At 42.2% G+C, this 19,346-nt stretch overlaps 2 protein-coding genes across 4 annotated transcripts in view; both read right to left on the bottom strand.

Annotated features, from left to right (window-relative positions):
- GRK7 (G protein-coupled receptor kinase 7) overlaps positions 1-12,676 on the bottom strand; it is a 45,110-nt gene extending 32,434 nt beyond the window's left edge. Inside the window, exons 1-3 of the mRNA XM_081861584.1 lie at positions 12,461-12,676; positions 8,770-11,961; positions 7,686-8,123 (exon numbers count right to left, since the gene is read on the bottom strand). Of these exons, the coding sequence (XP_081717710.1) occupies positions 7,686-8,123; positions 8,770-9,372 (1,041 nt within the window). The 5' untranslated portion in view covers positions 9,373-11,961; positions 12,461-12,676. The remainder of the gene's footprint in view (positions 1-7,685; positions 8,124-8,769; positions 11,962-12,460) is intronic.
- Positions 12,677-12,817: 141 nt separating this feature from the next.
- On the bottom strand, positions 12,818-18,934 carry RNF7 (ring finger protein 7). Of its 3 annotated transcripts, XM_081861675.1 has the most exons (4): positions 18,440-18,934; positions 18,287-18,378; positions 16,460-16,507; positions 12,818-13,311 (listed from the first exon to the last, which is right to left on the bottom strand). In XM_081861675.1, exons 1-3 carry the CDS (start codon positions 18,656-18,658, stop codon positions 16,495-16,497), a joined length of 324 nt encoding a protein of 107 aa, XP_081717801.1. In that variant the 5' UTR covers positions 18,659-18,934; the 3' UTR covers positions 12,818-13,311; positions 16,460-16,494. The 3 variants fall into 3 exon arrangements, with proteins under 3 accessions (XP_081717801.1, XP_081717802.1, XP_081717800.1); XM_081861676.1 differs by lacking the exon at positions 18,287-18,378 and having other exon boundaries at positions 18,488-18,835; XM_081861674.1 differs by lacking the exon at positions 18,287-18,378 and having other exon boundaries at positions 18,481-18,760.
- Between the last annotated feature and the right edge of the window lie 412 nt (positions 18,935-19,346).

The following is a 19,346-nucleotide window of genomic DNA, read 5'->3' as shown; positions in this document are numbered from 1 at the left end:
GCAGCCTGCCGCCCAAAGCACGGGGCGCCCTCCGGAGGGCTCCCCGTGCTTCAGGCAGGTGTGTGCAAGGCTTGGGGCTGCAGCCGCAGCTGGGGGGGATTTTTTTTTATTCATTTCCCCCCCAAAAAACGAGGTGCGTCCTATGGGCCGGTGCGCCCTATAGGACGAAAAATACGGTATACTTCTGGATCTGGTGAAAAGGTCCCTGGAAATAATGCACTCCATTAAAAGAAGCTAGCACTGATGCCATGGCTGCCAATTGTGCTCTCAACGTGATTTCTAGGTTTAAAAGGACCAAGGAATAACTTGTGCAGAATGGTAACCAAAGGGCATGTAATATGCTAATGAAAAAAACCCCTCCTGAGGTAGAACGGATAAACTTGAAATTGCAGATTCATAACCTGTAGCTAGCCCTTTGTTGCCCTCTTGAAATTAGAAAGCAATTCCTAAAAATCAAAACAGCTTTTCTGATGTTTTCCTAAGAAATGGAATTACACAGGAAAACAAAGGGATTTTTTTTTGGGGGGGGGGATAGGGGCATTTTGTGCATGAGTTTAACCAAAGTATGCTTTTGTCCTATTCAAATATTATGATGCTCTGTCTTCAAAACATGTAAGATGACGCTCTTTACAAGTTACACTGACACCTGTGCACATTCCCAACATGGTACCCATGTCCTGTGTCACCCACTGGTGTTTTGCCTATTGCTTGGGAAGGAGTTACATGCAAAAAAATATTTTTGTCATCTTGCCTGCTTCCTCAGAAACTCTGGACCCGCAAAGATCTAATTTAACCAGCTGTATAGTTTTATTGATTTTTCCAGCAGCCTGGTTGTATTTTAATTGTATTTTGGTTTCTTGTATAGTCTTTTGTTTTGTTTTGTTGTACACTACCTTGAGCTGCCCACTTAGCAGGCGGCATATAAACATTTAAACAAATAAATAAAAATCAACTGTGAAATGGATGCTTTGTGGTGCCCAGAAAAGTTTCTTAGATTTCCAAATGTTGCCCTGAGACCAGAAAAAGTTAATGATCCATGATATAGCTTGATATAGCAAGAACCCAATGTTGTCATACTGCGCGCGCACACACATGCCGTATATAGAATTCACCTTTTACAATTTACAGCTTGATCCTTTGAAAAGAACATTTGGGGTGAAATGTTTGTGCTGTTTTATTGATTGATTGATTGATTGATTGATTGATTGATTGATTGCATTTATAGGGTGCCTTTCTGCTAAGGCATCCAAGGCAATTATAGCCACCAAATATTCATATAAGGATTGCAGCATTTATTTTGGTACAAATCTTTTTAAGATAACCCAGGAGGACAAGAGGGAGGAGCCACAGAGCACGCATCATTTTCTCCAGCTGCATTCCACCTGCCTTAAAAATCATAGGAACATAGGTAGCTGCCTTATACTGAGCCAAATCATTAGTGCACCTAGTTCAGCATTGTCAACTGTGACTGGCAGCCGCTCTCCAGCATTTCAGACAAGGGTTTCTCCCAGTCCTACTTGGAGATGCAGGGCACTGAACCTGGGACCCTCTGCATGCAAAACAGATGCTCTACAGTGGTACCTCGGGTTGCATACGCTTCAGGTTACAGACTTTGCTAACCCAGAAATAGTACCTCGGGTTAAGAACTTTGCTTCAGGATGAGAACAGAAATCATGCTCCGGCGGTGCGGCAGTAGCAGGAAGCCCCATTAGCTAAAATGGTGCTTCAGGTTAAGAACAGACCTCCAGAACGAATTAAGTTCTTAACCCGAGGTACCAGTGTACTACTGAGATGGCCCTTCCCTTGTCAGCAGAATGTCTGCCGACATTCTGCCGAATGTCTTCCTAAACATTAGGAAGAACTTCCTGACAGTAAGAGCTGTTCGACAGTGGAATTTGCTGCCAAGGAGTGTGGTGGAGTCTCCTTCTTTGGAGGTCTTTAAGCAGAGGCTTGACAACCATATGTCAGGAGTGCTCTAGTCAGATAACAGAGAAGGTCGCGAGGTACATCGAGAGAGCTGTGAAATTGAGGGCCACCATCTGAGTGACAGACTTGTTCATCTGACGGACCTCCTTTTGCCTGCTCTTTTCTTCTTTTTATTCTTCTTTTTATTTTTAATTCTTGTATAGCTGTGGCCTGTTGGCTTTGCTAATAAAGTTTTGATCTGATCAGGAGTGCTCTGATGGTGTTTCCTGCTTGGCAGGGGGTTGGACTCGATGGCCCTTGTGGTCACTTCCAACTCTATGATTCTATGATTCTATGATTCTAATGTCATTACACACTCAGCAATGAGTTTACTGAGAGCGCAACCAATGGCGGTAAGGCAAACCCACTAACATTAGTGAATATATTCCAAGACTTCTAACTATGAGCATAATGCATATCTTAATGTTAGTGAAATTAAAAACCATAGGTAAGGACTAGAATCTGGCTTTATACGTGGAGGATAATAATCTTCAGATAATGGCACACACCCAAAGCTCTTCTACCATTGAACATTGTAGCAAGCAAGCAAAGCAAGCAAGCAATCTTTTGGAAAAGCTCATTTGGCATTACTGATCCTCTAACTGAAGAACACCCAATAAGCTTTGGAGAAATCTCAGGATCCCTCAAAACCACATTTGAAAACTAGCGATTCCAAACAATAGTTTGATCATCTCCTTGAGCAGAGATTACAAAATGGAAAAACATGTATGGTTTCTGAATGAAGGGTACTTACGATAATCAACAAAGTCTTCATCATCAGAGTTCAATTTTTTGGCTATAGCTTTCTCACTAGCCACTCTTCCTAAAGTGGAAGTGGGCTGGACATCTTTTCATGGAAACATGAACGACACAATAAGTCTCTACCTTTCCCCCTTTCCCAAAAGGGTGGGGGAAGGGAAGATAAAGGAGGCAATTTAAGTCTGTGTACACAACATACATTTAAAGCACATGACTTACCCCAAAGAATCCTGGGAACTGTAGTTGGTTAGAGGGCTGGAAAATGAAGCTATGTTGGGGGTAAACTACAGAACCCAAGATTCTTAACAGAATAAAGCAAGGACTAGACATTTATTTAATAGGAAGAGGAAGGAGAGCAGGAAGCAAGAGGAACAACTCAGAGAATTGATCAATTTAAGACAAATCTAAACAAAACAAAACAAAAATATTTAATTTAATTGCTATTTAATTGCTCATCGTCTAACATTGTGTATGCCATAAAATGCCAACAGTGTCCTTCAGCTCTCTATATTGGACAAACAGGCCAGACCTTACGCCAAAGAATAAACGGACATAAATCGGACATCAGGAATCACAAGACAGAGAAACCAGTAGGAGAACACTTCAATCTCCCAGGACATTCTATACAAGATCTCAAAGTAGCTGTTTTACTACAAAGGAATTTCAGAAATAGACTGGAAAGAGAAGCTGCTGAATTACAACTTATCACCAAACTTAAAACCATGGAGAAACCTGGTCTGAACAAAGACCTTGGATTCTTATCTCATTATACATGACAAAGCCATTTTTCACCTTTTCACCCCTTGCTTTTTCCTGTAAGACCTATTGCAGTCGTTAAGAGTCGTCAACAGGCTCATCACAGCTATCTGCCAATCACCCATTCCCACCACCCTTCTGAGTAATACCCCTCCCCACCTTCTCACTATATAGAAGGGTCTGGAAACTTCTGTTTCAGTGTATCTGAAGAAGTGTGCATGCACACGAAAGCTCATACCAAGAACTGACTTAGTTGGTCTTTAAGGTGCTACTGGAAGGAATTTGTTTTGTTAAAACAAAAATAGTTATCTATAGGTGAGCAACTTGCTTTCGGCAACATGATTTTGGACTAGAATGCAACTGTAGCCTCATTGGCTGTGGAGCTGCTGCTGGTTATTGTGTGAGGGAAGAAGACTATGTTCTTCTTCACTATCTTCTCTGGGTATTAATTTTTATTCCTTCTGTGGTCTTCTCAGTCTTTCCTTTCATAAATCTTCAACTCTTTCCTGCTCTCTCCTACCCTGAATATCCTTTTTTTAAAAAACCTCTATCAGAATCTTTACAGAAAAACCTCCTAAGGCACTTTTGTAGGAGCCAAAAAAAGGGGTTGCATACCCTCCAGCATGTCCCAGAGGAAAACCAGGATGCAAGTCTTTCAGGGCTACCATCCCGCACAAGACCACACTGCCCCAAAACGGGATGCCCCGATTAAATCAGGACAGTTGAGGGATATGGAGTTGCACAGCAGGCATAATATCTCTCTGTGCTCCAATTTATAGGGTTACACTATCTATACAGCAGCACAGCTAATTCAACACTAACGAATGGCTACTGTCATCTAGAATGTGATGTGTCCTTAATTCAAAGAACAGTCTTCTATTTGAAGCTGTCTTCTATTTGCAGAGCTGGTCCAAGTCCAGTTTTAATGAACTGTTAGAAGGGAGAGCAAGGCCTTGCATGCCCATCAAGTTAGCACCTGGAGATGCACTATATTTCTATAGTAAATTATAGTATTTGCATCCATGCATATAAAGTAGCATGTTTACATTTTATGCACACCTGTGTCCTCCTTTTTATGGGGCGAATGATGTATACATGGCCACCCTACATATTTAATAGAGTTGTCAAATTAGAGTCCTTATGCTGGTCTATGGCATTTCTCCTTACTCCTTGACCTCAGCTTAGCAGTTCCTGCAGCTCATAACATGAAGGATGACCCTTTATCAAAAGGCAATCCAGCAGTGGCCCATTTTGTTAGATACAGGTGAAATACAAATTGTCCACACACTCCAGTTGCGTCTGTTTAATAGACACAATACCTGTTTTCCTCACTAAGAGACCACATTGACATTCATACAATTTGTACCATAATACATCAATAGACTTGACTTCAGGTTAATAGTCTTTTTGGCTGGCATTAATACTGCCTATCTTAGGCATAATACTGCCTTCCTTAGGAATCACATCTCTCAACTTTGCTAACATGTTCTGACTTCCAAAAGTGGCCTGATCCAGCATGCTCTTCTTATGGTCTTATGGATGTGAATACTTGAATTCTGACATACATGAAAATGTTTCTGTGGAGGAGGTTCATTCTTGTGAAATGCGACTTCGTGAACTGTTTGCTCTTGTCACACTATAATGGACTCATTTCCCTTCTGTCAAATGCTGACAGGCATGAAAGGCTGATCAGAGTAAGGGAGGTGATGTGGCCTCTGGCAGAAAGATGGGATGAAACATTAAATGGGTCTCCAGCTGTTTTTGGACTACAATTCCCATCAACCCTGATCACTGGTCCTGCTAGCTAGGAATGATGGGAGTTGTAGTACAAAAACAGCTGGAGACCTAAGTTTGGGAAACCCTGCATTAGTGCAAACAGAAAACTGGCCCCACCAACCTCAGTCTATCCTTAACAAGCCCCACCTGCCGACCTATGTACAACCAATCCAGGGGGTGGCACTGCCTGTCATCTACCTCCCCCTTAGTCTCAATTGTTGCAACATTGTAGTAGAACTTAGCAGGTAGAAGATGGAGACAAAACTAGAAAGTGCCTTTCTGGCTCCACCTACTGTTGGTTTTCCTGTCTTCTGCTCTACCAGTGTCAACAGGTACCACCTCCCCACTCAGATACACTTTACAACCCAACTAGAAACAGCCACTGCTTTCCTATTTTTGAGTACACCATAGTCTTATTACACCAGTAAGTCACAGATAATGTATTGCAAGCCTTGAGCATTTATCCTAAAATAGCAATTAAAACCCTCCTTGAGAGTCTGTCTTCTGCACACAAGCCATTATTAAGCTGATCTTCTGACTATTCTGTTTTAATAAGGGGTCGTCCCCCAACTTCCATAATAACACAGGGCTAGTATTTTGAGAGTTCTCTTTTGATCTCTCATCAGTTACTTTTCATGCAGGAAATAGAGCCTTTTATCAAATTAAACCACACTCTTGCTTAGCTTATGCATCACACCTATCAACCAGTACCAAAAAGAGACATGCTTTAGACCTGAAGCACACTCTTCCTTTTGTGCACTCACAAACCATGGACCTGCAAATTCAAAAAGGCCTACTTATTTCTGGGAAGTTACCGTATATACAGAAGTATGACTAGGACTTACTCTAGGTTGTTTTCATGACAATTGAGCCAGCACTTTTAATGATAGACATCTGACTGTGAAATACAGTCACATCACACGCAGCTCTGTTATAGCATACAAGCTTCCATTTCATAAAGCAGTTGATGAAAGATCCAACACCACTAAAATCTATTTAAATAAGGAAAGGAGGGCAGTATTCATGAATCCCAAATCAAAACATTCAAACAATATATGGGTCTATACAACATAAAGCATACTGACATTCCTGTTAACAGATCTTTTATGTGGGAAGTTTAAAAAAAGCGCAAAATGCTCTCAAATTCTGACGACAGATACTTTCAACATAACCCTATAAACTGGATTAGAGCTTTTTTGTATTAAATTGAATAGTTATCCTTATTTGTCAAAGGAGCCAACTCCTAGGGGCCGTGGGGGCTTTGGCCCCCACAATAAAATATGATTATGCAGGGCGGGGTTTACCTGGGCCCCCACAATATTTTATTTAAGTTGGCACCCCTGTTATTTGCTCATATATAAGATGGTGGTTGCACAATAAAATTACAATAAGAAAGGTGTACAGGGCAATGTAAATATGGTAAGTATATTTGCCTCACTGTTTAGGTTTACATGCTATATACAAACCATGAAAAGAATTCCAGCAAGCTATTTTTTGCTGCTGTCGTTCTAATGTGCGTTACATTATTAGGGCTACCTGCAGTGATTATGAACTGATCCTTATTTAACCTGTCTTAACAGCGGTTACACAAGAAACGTAAATTGGATAACAAATGCAGCACATTATGTACCATATTTACATTACCCAAAATTTATTGTATAATTCCCACTTAAACCTTGAGCGCTTTGTATCAGAATCAGTTCATAACCCTCACAGGTAGTGCTATTAAAGCTATATACTAATGGCCAATGGTGCTCTTCTTTTTGTTTGCAAATATACAGTTGAATGTGACATGTTACCAAACTCCCCACCACTGGTAGGGGTATTCATACATTTTGACCCAGAATGTGCAAGTGAGTATGTGGTAGGTTAGCTGTGGGTTGTACTGCTGCAATAAGAATAATATGGAAAAACTGAGATGAGATGAGATAATCCTTTACAATATGGGTGAAGAATAAGAGGGAATCTCCACTGAAACAGACAATAGATGCTCTTGTGCCATTCCCATTCATTTCAATGGGGCTTGCACAGAAAACCTTTCCACTGGTTTGTGTCTCCCTTATCAGGTCGAATTGGCACTCATTACATTAAGGCTTTCACTCCCCAACAATTCCTCATTTTTGCAACTCGTAGGCTGTTAACAGAAACATCTGACTTGCATAATGCCTCAAAACCTAACAGCATTTTCTTTTTTGCAAGGTATAATTTCTTTTTAAGCAAGCGTGCCAGTCAAATTGCTCCACCGTGCATCCAAATAGTTAATAAAGTAAATCCTCTTTCCATCTGTCACTTAGAATGAAATGACCACATAAGATATTTAGTGGAGAACAAATCCCAAAGGAATTAAAGGGGGGGGGGCTCAGCGCATTGGAAATAGAACAAGCTCTCCCAACTAGCCAAGCAGCCCTGCACGGTGAACTCTCACTTACCCTCTGGTTTATGGACTTGCCTTCCTTAACTTCCACCGCCAAGCCAAGATCAGACAATCGGCAGTGGCCATTATCATCCAGGAGGACATTTTCAGGCTTCATGTCCCTGTAGACAATTTGGATGGAGTGGAGGTGCAGCATCCCACAGGTGATCTGAGCCGAGTAGAAGATGACCCGATCCATTTCCAAGCCTCTTTCGCCCACATTGTAAATGTGATATTTAAGATCCCCACCATTCATCAGGCTCATGACAAGACACAGGGCGGCTTTGCTCTGATAGGCATAGGACAGCGTGACAATGAAACGGCTGTTGACTTTCTCAAGGATCTCCTTCTCTAACAGAGCCATCTTTTCGCCACCTTTTTTCTTTAGTCGTTTTTTGTCCAGTTTCTTGCAGGCATACATCTTGCCAGTATTTCTCACCTGAATGGCACAAACCTAAAGCAGCAAGTTGAATGAAAAAAGGAAAAGTCTTAAGTAAGCGATGCAGACTTGGAACTGGAGAGACTATATGCCCCTTATTGCTGTTTTCATCACAATATCCATTGCTTTCAGTTTTGATTTTTTAAAAAACACACAAATACCCCTTAGATTATATACTGTATTCTTGGAGACTATTATGCTATTTATGGGTTCTCTACAATGCTTTGTAGATTATTTGAAAGGAATGAATGGAGCCGCAGTAGCAGCCATAAGTGTTTCCATTGGGAAACCTATTTCATCTCATGTCTTATTTGCATAATTTATGTTCTTAACACTTACTGTACATTGCCCAGAGAACTTGTTATTGGACAGTATAAAAATACTGTAAATTAAACAAGCAAGCAAACCACATGTAAGACATTTTGAGGAACAAGGAGGAAGGGATAGTTGTGAAAAATAAATGAACCCCTGCCTCATGCTCCTGAGTACATGTTAGTGCAGAGATTATCAGAGAAAAGGCTGAATATGGGCTTACGTCACAAGAGATCTTGTGCATGCAGAGGACTGGCAAGTTGCCCAGTGCCTGTTGCCTGCTAAAGGCCATTCATTGCATGGCCTAGGCCTATCTGCTTGCCCAGGAGATGAAAGAATAGCTCCTTACCTCTCCAAAGCCTCCTTTGCCTAGTACTCGGAATTCATCAAAGAGCTTCTCGTTTATAGGTTGCCGCTCAAAGCCTTTCCATTGCACAAACTTATCAAAGAATGGGCTAGTCTGGAAGTCATCAAAGGGTTTCCCCTTGAGATAGGCATTTGTCTCTTCCCTGGCTGATAATGTGACTTTTTCAAAATCATCCTTGCTAGCTGCCTGGCACTTGCTTGACAAGTCTGCACTGAGAAATTTCAGGTAGCTGTTGCTGCAATTCTTCAAGTACATGTTGACTATGCCTTCTAGGTAGCTGTCCTTGATGTGATCCTCTGCCAGCTCCCAAGCGACCACTTCGTCCAAAAACTCTCTGGCCTTCAGGTACTCAGGCACCGTTTCCAAGAATTCCCGGAAAAAACTCTTGCCAATGGGCTGTTGCTCGCAAATGGACTCGTAATCCATAGTCAGAGACTTTTTGATCTCCGCACATTCCTCAATCTTGGGCAGAGCTAGGTTCCTGCGTCTTTTTTGCATCTCCTTGGCATCCACATCACCGCTTTTCCTGGCCTCGAGGTATGCTGTGTTGGCGATCAGGTTATCCAGTCCCCCCATGTCACACATCTTGGCGATGTACTAGGGTGGCAGAGCCTCACTGGGGCAAGAACACTGGCTTGCCTTGGGGTGGCTGCCTTGGTATGGCTTTCCCTGCGCCACTGCCTGAGTGTAAGTGCAGGCTACAAACACATGTTAGGGAGACAGACTACTTTAGCATTAAATACCTCTCAAGGATTTTCACTAAGTACCTTTAGGTGTATGTACCATTTGTGGAAAGTGGCTGGTAAGAGGTTTCTCTCTAAGGAGCTTTGGGTTTGCTATCTATAGCTAAATGGATGACAGCCCAGGAGGACCTCATCACGGCTGCCACAACTATCTGGCGTACATTTCTCAACTCAGCTCCTACTCTTCCTCACACAGGCCTGAGACCACTCTGACCTCAGTTTCAACCCCATGTCCATAGAGAACACATGGCATCATGCCCTTTCAGAGAGCTGATATGTTTTCCTGCCCACCATGCCCAGTACCTTGATTCTCCAAAGCATGTCCACCATGTCTGCACGCTCTGAAGCTGGCTTTTTAAAAGGGAATTTGAGATTTGCTGTGTTTTGCAGTGCTTCAAAAGAAAACATTCAGCAAAAACGACAGCTCTCTTCGGAACCACATAATTATTTGAAGTGGCAAGTTGAGAAGGAAGTATCACAGGGTTTAGTCAGATTTCTTTCAAAATGAACCATTCAGTCCTAGAGTGAAAATCTACCTCAACATACAGATAGATGCCATCCAGGGAAATAACAGTATTGTGAGCTGCACTTTTATACTGCACAAAATCTTCGTTGTTGTCATGGCACAGCTCCCTCTGAAGGAACCCAAATCGGCTTAGACAAAGAGCAAGTGAAGAATAATTGGTGCTCTAAAAATAAGGACGATCCCATGTACAATCAGAACAAGAGAGTCTGTTTCCTTCGCAACATGGCAGAAGTTGATTCTCATTTCCAAAATATAACTCGGGTGTCACAATTCTGGCTCCTGAAATTGAAAAGCCCACTTGAAACTAAGTTTTTACTTCAGTTCTTGCGTGATTCTGACAGAACTAATGGGATTACAATGGGAGCTGATAGTGACCCCTATATTTAGATGTCCTAACACTTCTTTACAAAGGATTGCAGTGATTTATTTTAATAACTCTCACACCTCCAGTGCTGGGGAGCGGAGAGGGGAGGGGTCACTCTCCAATTGTCCCAAGGGGTCAGTATGCACAGTAGGACCAGCCTTTGCTGTGTTCCAGTTAGAAGAAGAAAACATTTTCAAAGGTCATTTTTCCTGTTCTCATTTGCATTTATCAGGCACACTGTGGTGATCTGTCTAAGCAAGTTACAAGTCCCAATGCAGTCTCAGGCATGTAGCCAAAACAACCATACATTCATAAGGCTTGCCAGTGGACATACAGCTCCTGAAACATGATTTCTGCTCAGGCACACTTTGTACTATATTTTTGTAGCAGAAACTGGAACAAAGTTAGTAAATTAATTAATACCACTTCAAAACTAGTCAGTAGCTCAGAGGTTCAGACCAATTCCAAAACAACCCTATAAAGACCAAATGTGTTCATACTTATGAAGCTTGACTTACTTTTGATCGATAGTTAAACTGAATAGTTTCCTGTATATTTGTAGTGAAGTGTTCATCTTGTGGCATCCAGGATCATTTGAGATACGTGTAGAAGACGGCAGTAGGGAACGGGGGCTCAGAGGCTTTGTAAGCAGCATGGAAGCCCTCAAGGGCATCATTGTGCCCATGGGCATCCCAATGGCAAACATTCAGGGGACAGCCAGTAAGTTCCACCACTGCTTAGACTGTATACCAACTTGTGCCTACTTGATCCAGGTTTATGTAAAGAATACAACAATTTTGCACATCTCAATTCTTATGGGGGGGGGGATGTGTTCTTCGGAAGTTTATAGCAAATGGTAGCAGCTTTCATGAAATTGAACTGTTGTAGAGGTGAGACAGAAAGTTGGTTTATGAAACTGCAGTTTTGAATTCAAGTCCATGCAAGGATGGAAACCTCAACCTTCATTTAAGCTACTCAGCAGGGGCTGGTATTCTAAGCCTGGATTTGTATGAATGGTGAAATGGTTCATTCAAGGTTGAAGTGGGTGCCAGAAAATAAAATGGCTGTTTCAGCACTGTTTTCAGTATTTTAAATGCTGCAGGTTAAACTCACTTAAGTTTCTGAAATCAACGAGATTTAAAGGAGCTCAGTCTAAATAAATAACTACATACTGTAGGTCACATGGAGTCAATATTACTGCCTGATTTTTCCCATTATTCTGCTGCTCCTCTTGGGCTATCTATCTGGAAAGATAAGATATATTCACATTGGTCTCATCTTGATTATAATTAAGAACAGGGTTTGCTTATTTGTTTGCTAAGGGGGTGGGAGGGCAAATATGTAATAAATGATTATCATTATCCAAAGGGCTACATGTGAAATGCACTGGGGCTCTCCTGCACCTCCCCTTTCCACAACAACCTGTCCTGCTATCCAAAAGTGTTTCTGAAGGTTAAGGGGACCGTCTGGCATAGGAATTGTTGCACTGCAATGGGATACAGCCAGAAGGGAAAATTCATACACATGCAAGTATCTGGATCCTGGCTTTGGGGGGGGGGGTTACATATACCATACAGCAGCAATTATTTGCTAACTATCAGTCATTTTGGGACGTGGGTAGCACTGTGGGTTAAACCACAGAGCCTAGGACTTGCCGATCAGAAGGTCGGCGGTTCGAATCTCCGCAACGGGGTGAGCTCCCGTTGCTCAGTCCCAGCTCCTGCCCACCTAGCAGTTCGAAAGCACGTCAAAGTGCAAGTAGATAAATAGGTACCGCTCCAGTGGGAAGGTAAACGGCGTTTCCATGTTTTGCTCTGGTTCGCCAGAAGCGGCTTAGTCATGCTGGCCACATGACCTGGAAGCTGAACGCCAGCTCCCTCTGCCAATAAAGCGAGATGAGCACTGCAAGCCCAGAGTTGGTCATGACTGGACCCAATGGTCAGGGGTCCCTTTACCTTTACCAGTCATTTCTGTTATTCTTCAACTAACAAGACTTTTTAATGTTTGCATTTTCGGTTATATTGCTTTACGGAAGAAAACAACCCGAGCACTTCACAGGGTAAAAGGTTCAAGAGTGAGTGTTGGAGAAAGGGCCATAGGTCAGTGGCAGTGCCTCTGCTTTGCATGCATAAGGTCCCAGGTTCAATCTCAAGGTAGGGCTGGGTGAGACTCCTGCCTGAAACTCTGCAGTGCCGCTGTCAGTAAGTGTAGGCAATACTGAACTAGACAGACCAAGGCTCTCACTTCGTATAAAGTAGCTTCCTATGTTCTTACGATAAATCTGTGAGAAATATATATTTAAGAATATCCATTTTAATCTTTTTAGTGCCAAAGTAACAAATATTTATAAATACCTAAAGGAAATATTTTATCTTAATGAAAGAAAGCAAAAACAAATGCATCGCCAACAACTATTTATTTCAGTTGAATTCCTCAGTTCAGACAAAAATAAGTGGCATTTCTAGCTGGAACTGCTTTGAACATAGATAACTGTGGGCCTCATAAGTTCCAAAGCATTCCTAAACAAATGTACAGAGTTCACACTAAATGTTTAGATACATTCTTCAACGCTGTGTATCTAATGTTTTTGATGAAACCATGCTGATCCCACAGACCAACACAAAGATTTCAAATCCAACTCCATAAAACCTGCGTTAACTAAATAAATAAAATGGACTCTCCCATATTGTGAATGCTCCCCTTGTTCATGGGGGAATATGCCTTTGGTTGCACATCATTCCAAAGAAGTCCAAAGAAGAACTGCCAGTGCTTTTATTTGCCTATTCTCTGAACCACCCAGTCCTGTTGGCAGAGGGGGCAGCGGTTGTTCTGTTTCACCCACAGTGACATGCAGCAGTTGTGGAAGGAATGATTACACTCTCCCCAGACCACTGAAAGAAAAAGAAGAAAACTAAGCAAGTTAGAAATGGTTAGATCTAATACAAAGTGCTAGCATTTATCTCAATATATATTCAGTATTGCTGTAGGACTTTGCTTTTTGTAAACAACTATACAGTCATGGGAAAAAGAAAGTGACCCTCTTCGAATTCTGTGGTTTTACATATGAAGACGTAGTAACAACCATCTTTTCCTTAGCAGGTCTTAAAATTAGGTAAATATAACCTCAGATATGTCATACACATGACATATCACACCATGTCCTGATTTATTTAACAGAAATAAAGCCAAAATGGAGAAAACATGTGTGAAAAACTAAGTACATACTTACTGCTTCCATAGAAATTAAGAGGCCAAGTAGCAGACAGGTGCTGCTAATCAAATGTGCTCGCTTAATTGATCATCAGTAAGTGTGCCCAACTCTATGAAAGCCAATGTTTTAGCAGTTTGCTGGTCTGGAGCATTCAGGTGTGTTATAACACAATGCCAATGAGGAAAGATGACACAATGCTCTTAGAGAAGCAAGTGCTGCTGCCCATGAAACTGGGAAAGGTTCTAAGGCCATCTCCAACCAATGTTAAGTCTATCATTCTACAGTGAGAAAGATTATTCAAAAGTAGAAAACATTCAAGACAGTTGCCAATCTTCCCATGAGTGGATGTCTCAGCAAATTCACCCCAAGGTCAGACCCTGCAATGCTCAGAGAAACTGCAAAAAAACCCGAGAGTTCTATCTCAGGCCCTATAGGCCTCCGCATGTTAAATATTAAAGTTCATGACAGTACAATTAGAAAAAGAAGGAACAAGTATGGTTGGTTTGAAAGGGTTGCCAGGAGAAAGCCTGTTCTCTCTAAAAAGAACATGGCAGCACGGATTAGGTTTGCAAAGTTGCATCTGAACAAACCACAAGATTTCTGGAACAATGTCCTTTGGCCAGATCAAAGTGGAGATGTTTGGCCATAATGCACAGCGCCACATTTAGTGGAAACCAAACACAGCATATCATCACAAGCACCTCATACCAACTGTCAAGCACGGTGATGGAAGGGTGAGGCTTTGGGCATGTTTTGCAGCTACAGGACTTGGAAACATTGCAGTCATTGAGTCAACCATGAACTTCTCTGTATACCAAAGTATTCTACAGTCAAATGTGAGGCCATCTGCCCGAAAGCTGAAGCTTGGCTGAAATTGGTTCATGCAATGGGACAAAGATCCTAAGCACACCAGCAAATCTACAACAGAATGGCTGAAAAATAAAAGAATCAAGGTGTTGCAATGGCCCAGTCAAAGTCCAGACCTCAATGCAAGTGAAGTACTGTGCAGGACCTTAAGAGAGCTGTGCATCAACAAATGCTAGCAAACCTCAATGAATTGAAGCAACGTTGTAAAGAAGAATGGACTAAAATTCCTCTGCAATGATGTGAGAGACTGATAAAGTCCTACAAAAAATGATTACTTCAAGTTATTGCTCTAAAGGTAGTTCTACAAGCAATTGAATCATTAGGTGTACTTAGTTTTACGCACATAGCTTTTCCATTTCATCTGAGGTTGTATTTACCTAATTTTAAGACCTGCTAAGGAACAGATCAGTGATGTATGGACGTGAAAGCTGAACAATAAAGAAGGCTGATCGCCGAAGAATTGATGCTTTTGAATTATGGTGCTGGAGGAGACTCTTGAGAGTCCCATGGACTGCAAGAAGATCAAACCTATCCATTCTGAAGGAAATCAGCCCTGAGTGCTCACTGGAAGGACAGATCCTGAAGCTGAGGCTCCAATACTTTGGCTACCTCATGAGAAGAGAAGACTCCCTGGAAAAGACCCTGATGTTGGGAAAGATGGAGGGCACAAGGAGAAGGGGACGACAGAGGATGAGATGGTTGGATAGTGTTCTCGAAGCTACCAGCATGACTTTGACCAAACTGCGGGAGGCAGTGGAAGACAGGAGTGCTTGGCGTGCTCTGGTCCATGGGGTCACGAAGAGTCGGACACAACTAAACGACTAAACAACAACAACAAGGAACAGATGATTGTTATTATGTCTTCATATGTAAAACCACATAATTCAAAGAGGGTGCACTTTCTTTTTCCCATCACTGTAGCTATCCTCCAAAGCAGTGTCTTCCAAATATAATGAAATACCTTTTTTTCTTGAACAGCAGGCGTTCATGCCACCCAGCATGACACAGAATGGTTTGGGATATAGCCTTGGAATGATGGGATAAATCTACTTGTTCAAGGAAAGAAGCCAAGAGTCTGACTGAGCATGTGAGAATTTGGGTGTGCCAAAGTAGTTCAAAGTAGCCTAAGACTTTATAGCACATGAAGAATTGTTGTCTAAGCTTATTAGCATTTCTTACTCAAATACTTCACTTTTACAGATGTCGCTATCAGCACCATTCAAAAGCTATTATTATTGTGTGGAGACCATCCAAAATATACTTCCAGAATATCAGGCAGAACCTGCAATGTTTGCTTTTAAAAGCTGAGGTATACATTTTTATGTTAAAATTAAGTATTGCAAAATTATTCTATGTGAAGATTTCAACTCAGCATCACTTTTCATGTTCTTGGTTAATGCATTTTAGTAGTTGATAGTGCTTTGCTACAAAAATTACCAAGTGCTTAAGTGCAAAATATCAGACTCAGTACTTTCTACATCTACAGTATTTTAAAAGCAAGCTCAGTCTGGAATACATACAAATAAGTGGTAGTAAGAATTCAACTTTTTAATGCCCATTTTAATAAAAAGCACAATACAAAAACAGCACCTTTGAAACCTCAAAATCAGCAAGTAAAAGTAAGTTGTGAAACCAAATGTGTTTTTTTTTGTTTTAAGATCCCAAGATTTCTTTCAACAAACCATTTTTATGAAAAATGCCTGAAGATACAACATACCTCACCAAATCAAATGTTTTAGCTTATGTAACTAGTATTTCATGGTTACATACCCATACATAAAAGACAAATTGCAGATTTCCTGTGGCCAAGTATTTTATACAAATGTATGTCATTTTACATTAATGAAGCTTTCCTGAATTTTATTGCACAAAAATAAGAGCTATTTAGCTGAAACTTTAAAAAGCACCCCACTAAGAAAAAGCCTTTGGTTGAATAACAAGAGAATGAAATCACAACATACCAACACAATCTTCTTGTTTGTTTTCAGCTTGACATCTAAGACAGGCATCTAGATGTAAACAAGGACAAGACTAAGTATGATGTTCTGAAAGCAGCTCTGAAAAGTGTGTTTCCAAAGCATCTACAGTCACTGACAAACATTTAATGGTGCGCACATACTGTGTCATGTAATCTAAGCACCTCAAGATCATTAATCTAAAACTTACCCTAATACATGACCTTCCACTAACTCAGCCACTTCCATACCACAAAAGCTTGGCTCTTCCAACTTACTTTGGAAAATTTAGGGTTCACACTGATAAATTAATAGTTTGCTTTCTTTGTGATCTCATCTTTGTCTGAAGGACTATGTGGAGAAATGTAGCGAACAATCCAGTAGTAAATTAATTCACTGTGCAGTAATTCCTCTTCCTAACACATCACTTCTATTAGAAGAATGCCCTGGAGCAAATACACTGAGTTAGCTCAGTTGGTAGAGAATGAAACGCTTAATCTCAGGGTTGAGCCCCCTAAAGATTCCTGCATTGGCAGAGGGGATTGAACTAAATGATCATCTTGACACCTTCCAACTCTACAAATCTATGATATTCCGTGCAGACAGTATGCCTCTGTGTAAGGTACACTGGACTGCTTTGGGAAATTGGCCCCCAAACACAGCCACATTGTTACTTCTATGGTTATTACAAAAACACCTCAAATGGAAGAAAATGTAACTGGAACCCACAGGATTTCATTGCTGTCACCCAGATGCGTAATTTAAGCATACATTTTATAAAAGAAAAATTAATACTGCTTCTGGTGAAAAGATGAATGGGCATTCTACCAATTTAGGGAGCCAATTGTCCATAGGCACTGGTCACAAAGAAAGCTTAGCTTTACCAGTGCTGCCCTCAGGCCAGAAAGGGAGTGGGATCACCATGAAAACGGATACAGCACAAAGAAAGCATCCTACATATAGTGATGCTCAAAGTCAGAAACAGCATCCTTTTATTACAGATGCATTAAATCACATATACTGTATTTTCAGGAACAACAGTAAATAGCAAAAAAGGACTTGTAAAAATGCACTGAAGGATAGGATATAGGATCTGCTCTAGTGATATGTACAGTTCATAAGGGTGATATTTGGTTACCAAATAGGAAAACCAGCCAATTCATTTATTTTGCACAAGCTTACTCATGGGTATGCGAATTATAACAAATCTTACTGCATTGCCATGGTGATATCTTCTTAAGTGAATACATAAAAGACTTGTTAACGTCCAGGCATAACCTTTCATAACCTTATCCTGAACAGAATCATCGAGTCTATCCAGAGAGTCTTATGAAAAAGAGGGAAGGCAGTAGTGGTGGTGGTTTTGCTTCCTCAGTTAGAACCTCGGGATCCTATGGCCGTGTTAGGATCGAAAAGGAGCAAGCAGCATGTTCTTCTCTTTAAAACAAAGAACAGAAATGCTCCAACCATTTTTATTTTAGGTCTCTCATTGTCTACAGCAGCCTAGATGCTCTCTCAGGGGCAAGACCCCATACGTGAGCATAGGAAAGCAGCCAGGAGCCTCTCCTCTGGCCCAAGGGTGGGGAAGGGGCACATGGCAGGCCTTATCTCATCAAGGCCCATGTTTAGGCACTGTTTAGAGTTGCTGGTAGCGTCGGCAGGGCTTCCTGAAGAAGACGGAAAGGCCCGCTCCCCCTCCCTCTCCCTCCTACGGGGGGGGGGGAGGAAACGCCGGCGCCCTGCCGCCTTCGCAAAAAAAAATCACGAGAAAATAAAACACTAATATTGCCCAGGTTGGGGTGTGTGAAAAGAAACACTTCAGGAACCCCTCACGGGAAGGAGACGAGTCCTAGCCCGGCCCAACCTCGCCCAGGGCGCCTGAGAAAGGACGGAGGAGGCCGCCGCTGCCGCCTCCTGAGCGAGGCCTTTGCGCCTGGTTCTGGGAGAGGACGGAGGAGGCCGCCGCCTCCGCCTCCGAAGCGAGGCCTTTGTTCCGGGGCCCGGCTTTCGCCGCTCCCTCGTCTTACCCATGACCTGCACCCGGCAGATGGCGCAGGTGTCGCACTCGACGTCCCAGCTCCACATGGCCACGGCGTTCCACTTCTTCAGCGAGAACATCTTGTCGACGCCGCCCGACTTCGAGCCCGAGAAACCCGCGTGAGGAGCCGAGACACCCGGCTCGTCCCCGTCCTCCACGTCGGCCATGGCTGGGGGGCGGCAGGAGGAGGCGGCGGCGGAGGCGACGGCAGCAGCTGCTCGCTTAACCGCCCGCCTGGCTCCCCGAGCGGCGGAGCGGAGCTCTAGCACCACCCAGCGGTGGCGAGAGGGCTGAGGCCTAACGCGGGACGGGGCCTGAGCTCTGTGCGGAGTCGATTTGCAAGCCTCACCGCAGAAACATAGGGTGGGGGGCGGTGTCTTGTGCCACAGGCGCAAAATCCTCCGTTATAGCCCGCGTTAAATAAGCAGGGGAAACGTGCCGCCGTCTCCAGCTTTTGTATATGCACAACTGCAGTGCCGGATTTATGTGTAAGCTAAACAAGCTATAGCCCCACTCTCTTGATTTAAAGAAAAAAAAACAAAACCCTGGATGTATATTTCCAAAATATAAGATAAAAAACAAATAAAATAAAACCTACATACAGCAATAGTGTTTTGTGTTTTGTATGGACGTATGAGGTCCATAAATTACCATACAGCATATATTCAACACAAAAAAAAACCATCGACAATTTGTTGTTGACAAAAGACAGCTGGACATATAAAGGGCCCCATTACTTTCAGTAGCTTAGGGCCTCATCAAACCTAAATCCGTCCCTGAGCTGCTTACATATATGTATGGAAAAAGAGGGTGCATCCTTTTATCAGGAGACCAGAGTGTATTGCCAAGTTTATT

This window comes from Podarcis erhardii (assembly GCF_964252035.2).
Source record: "Podarcis erhardii genome assembly, chromosome: 5".
Lineage (NCBI taxonomy): Eukaryota > Metazoa > Chordata > Lepidosauria > Squamata > Lacertidae > Podarcis > Podarcis erhardii.
This window is presented reverse-complemented; position numbering and strand designations above follow the sequence as displayed.

Excerpts from the sequence above, each read along its gene's own strand:
- RNF7 (XM_081861674.1), bottom strand. The coding sequence starts at position 18,658 with ATGGCCGACGTGGAGGACGGGGACGAGCCGGGTGTCTCGGCTCCTCAC. Across the intron at positions 16,508-18,480 it reads CTGCCGGGTGCAGGTCATGG|ATGCCTGTCTTAGATGTCAA; the intron begins GTAAGACGAGGG and ends GTTTACATCTAG. Across the intron at positions 13,312-16,459 it reads CAAACAAGAAGATTGTGTTG|TGGTCTGGGGAGAGTGTAAT; the intron begins GTATGTTGTGAT and ends TTTTTCTTTCAG.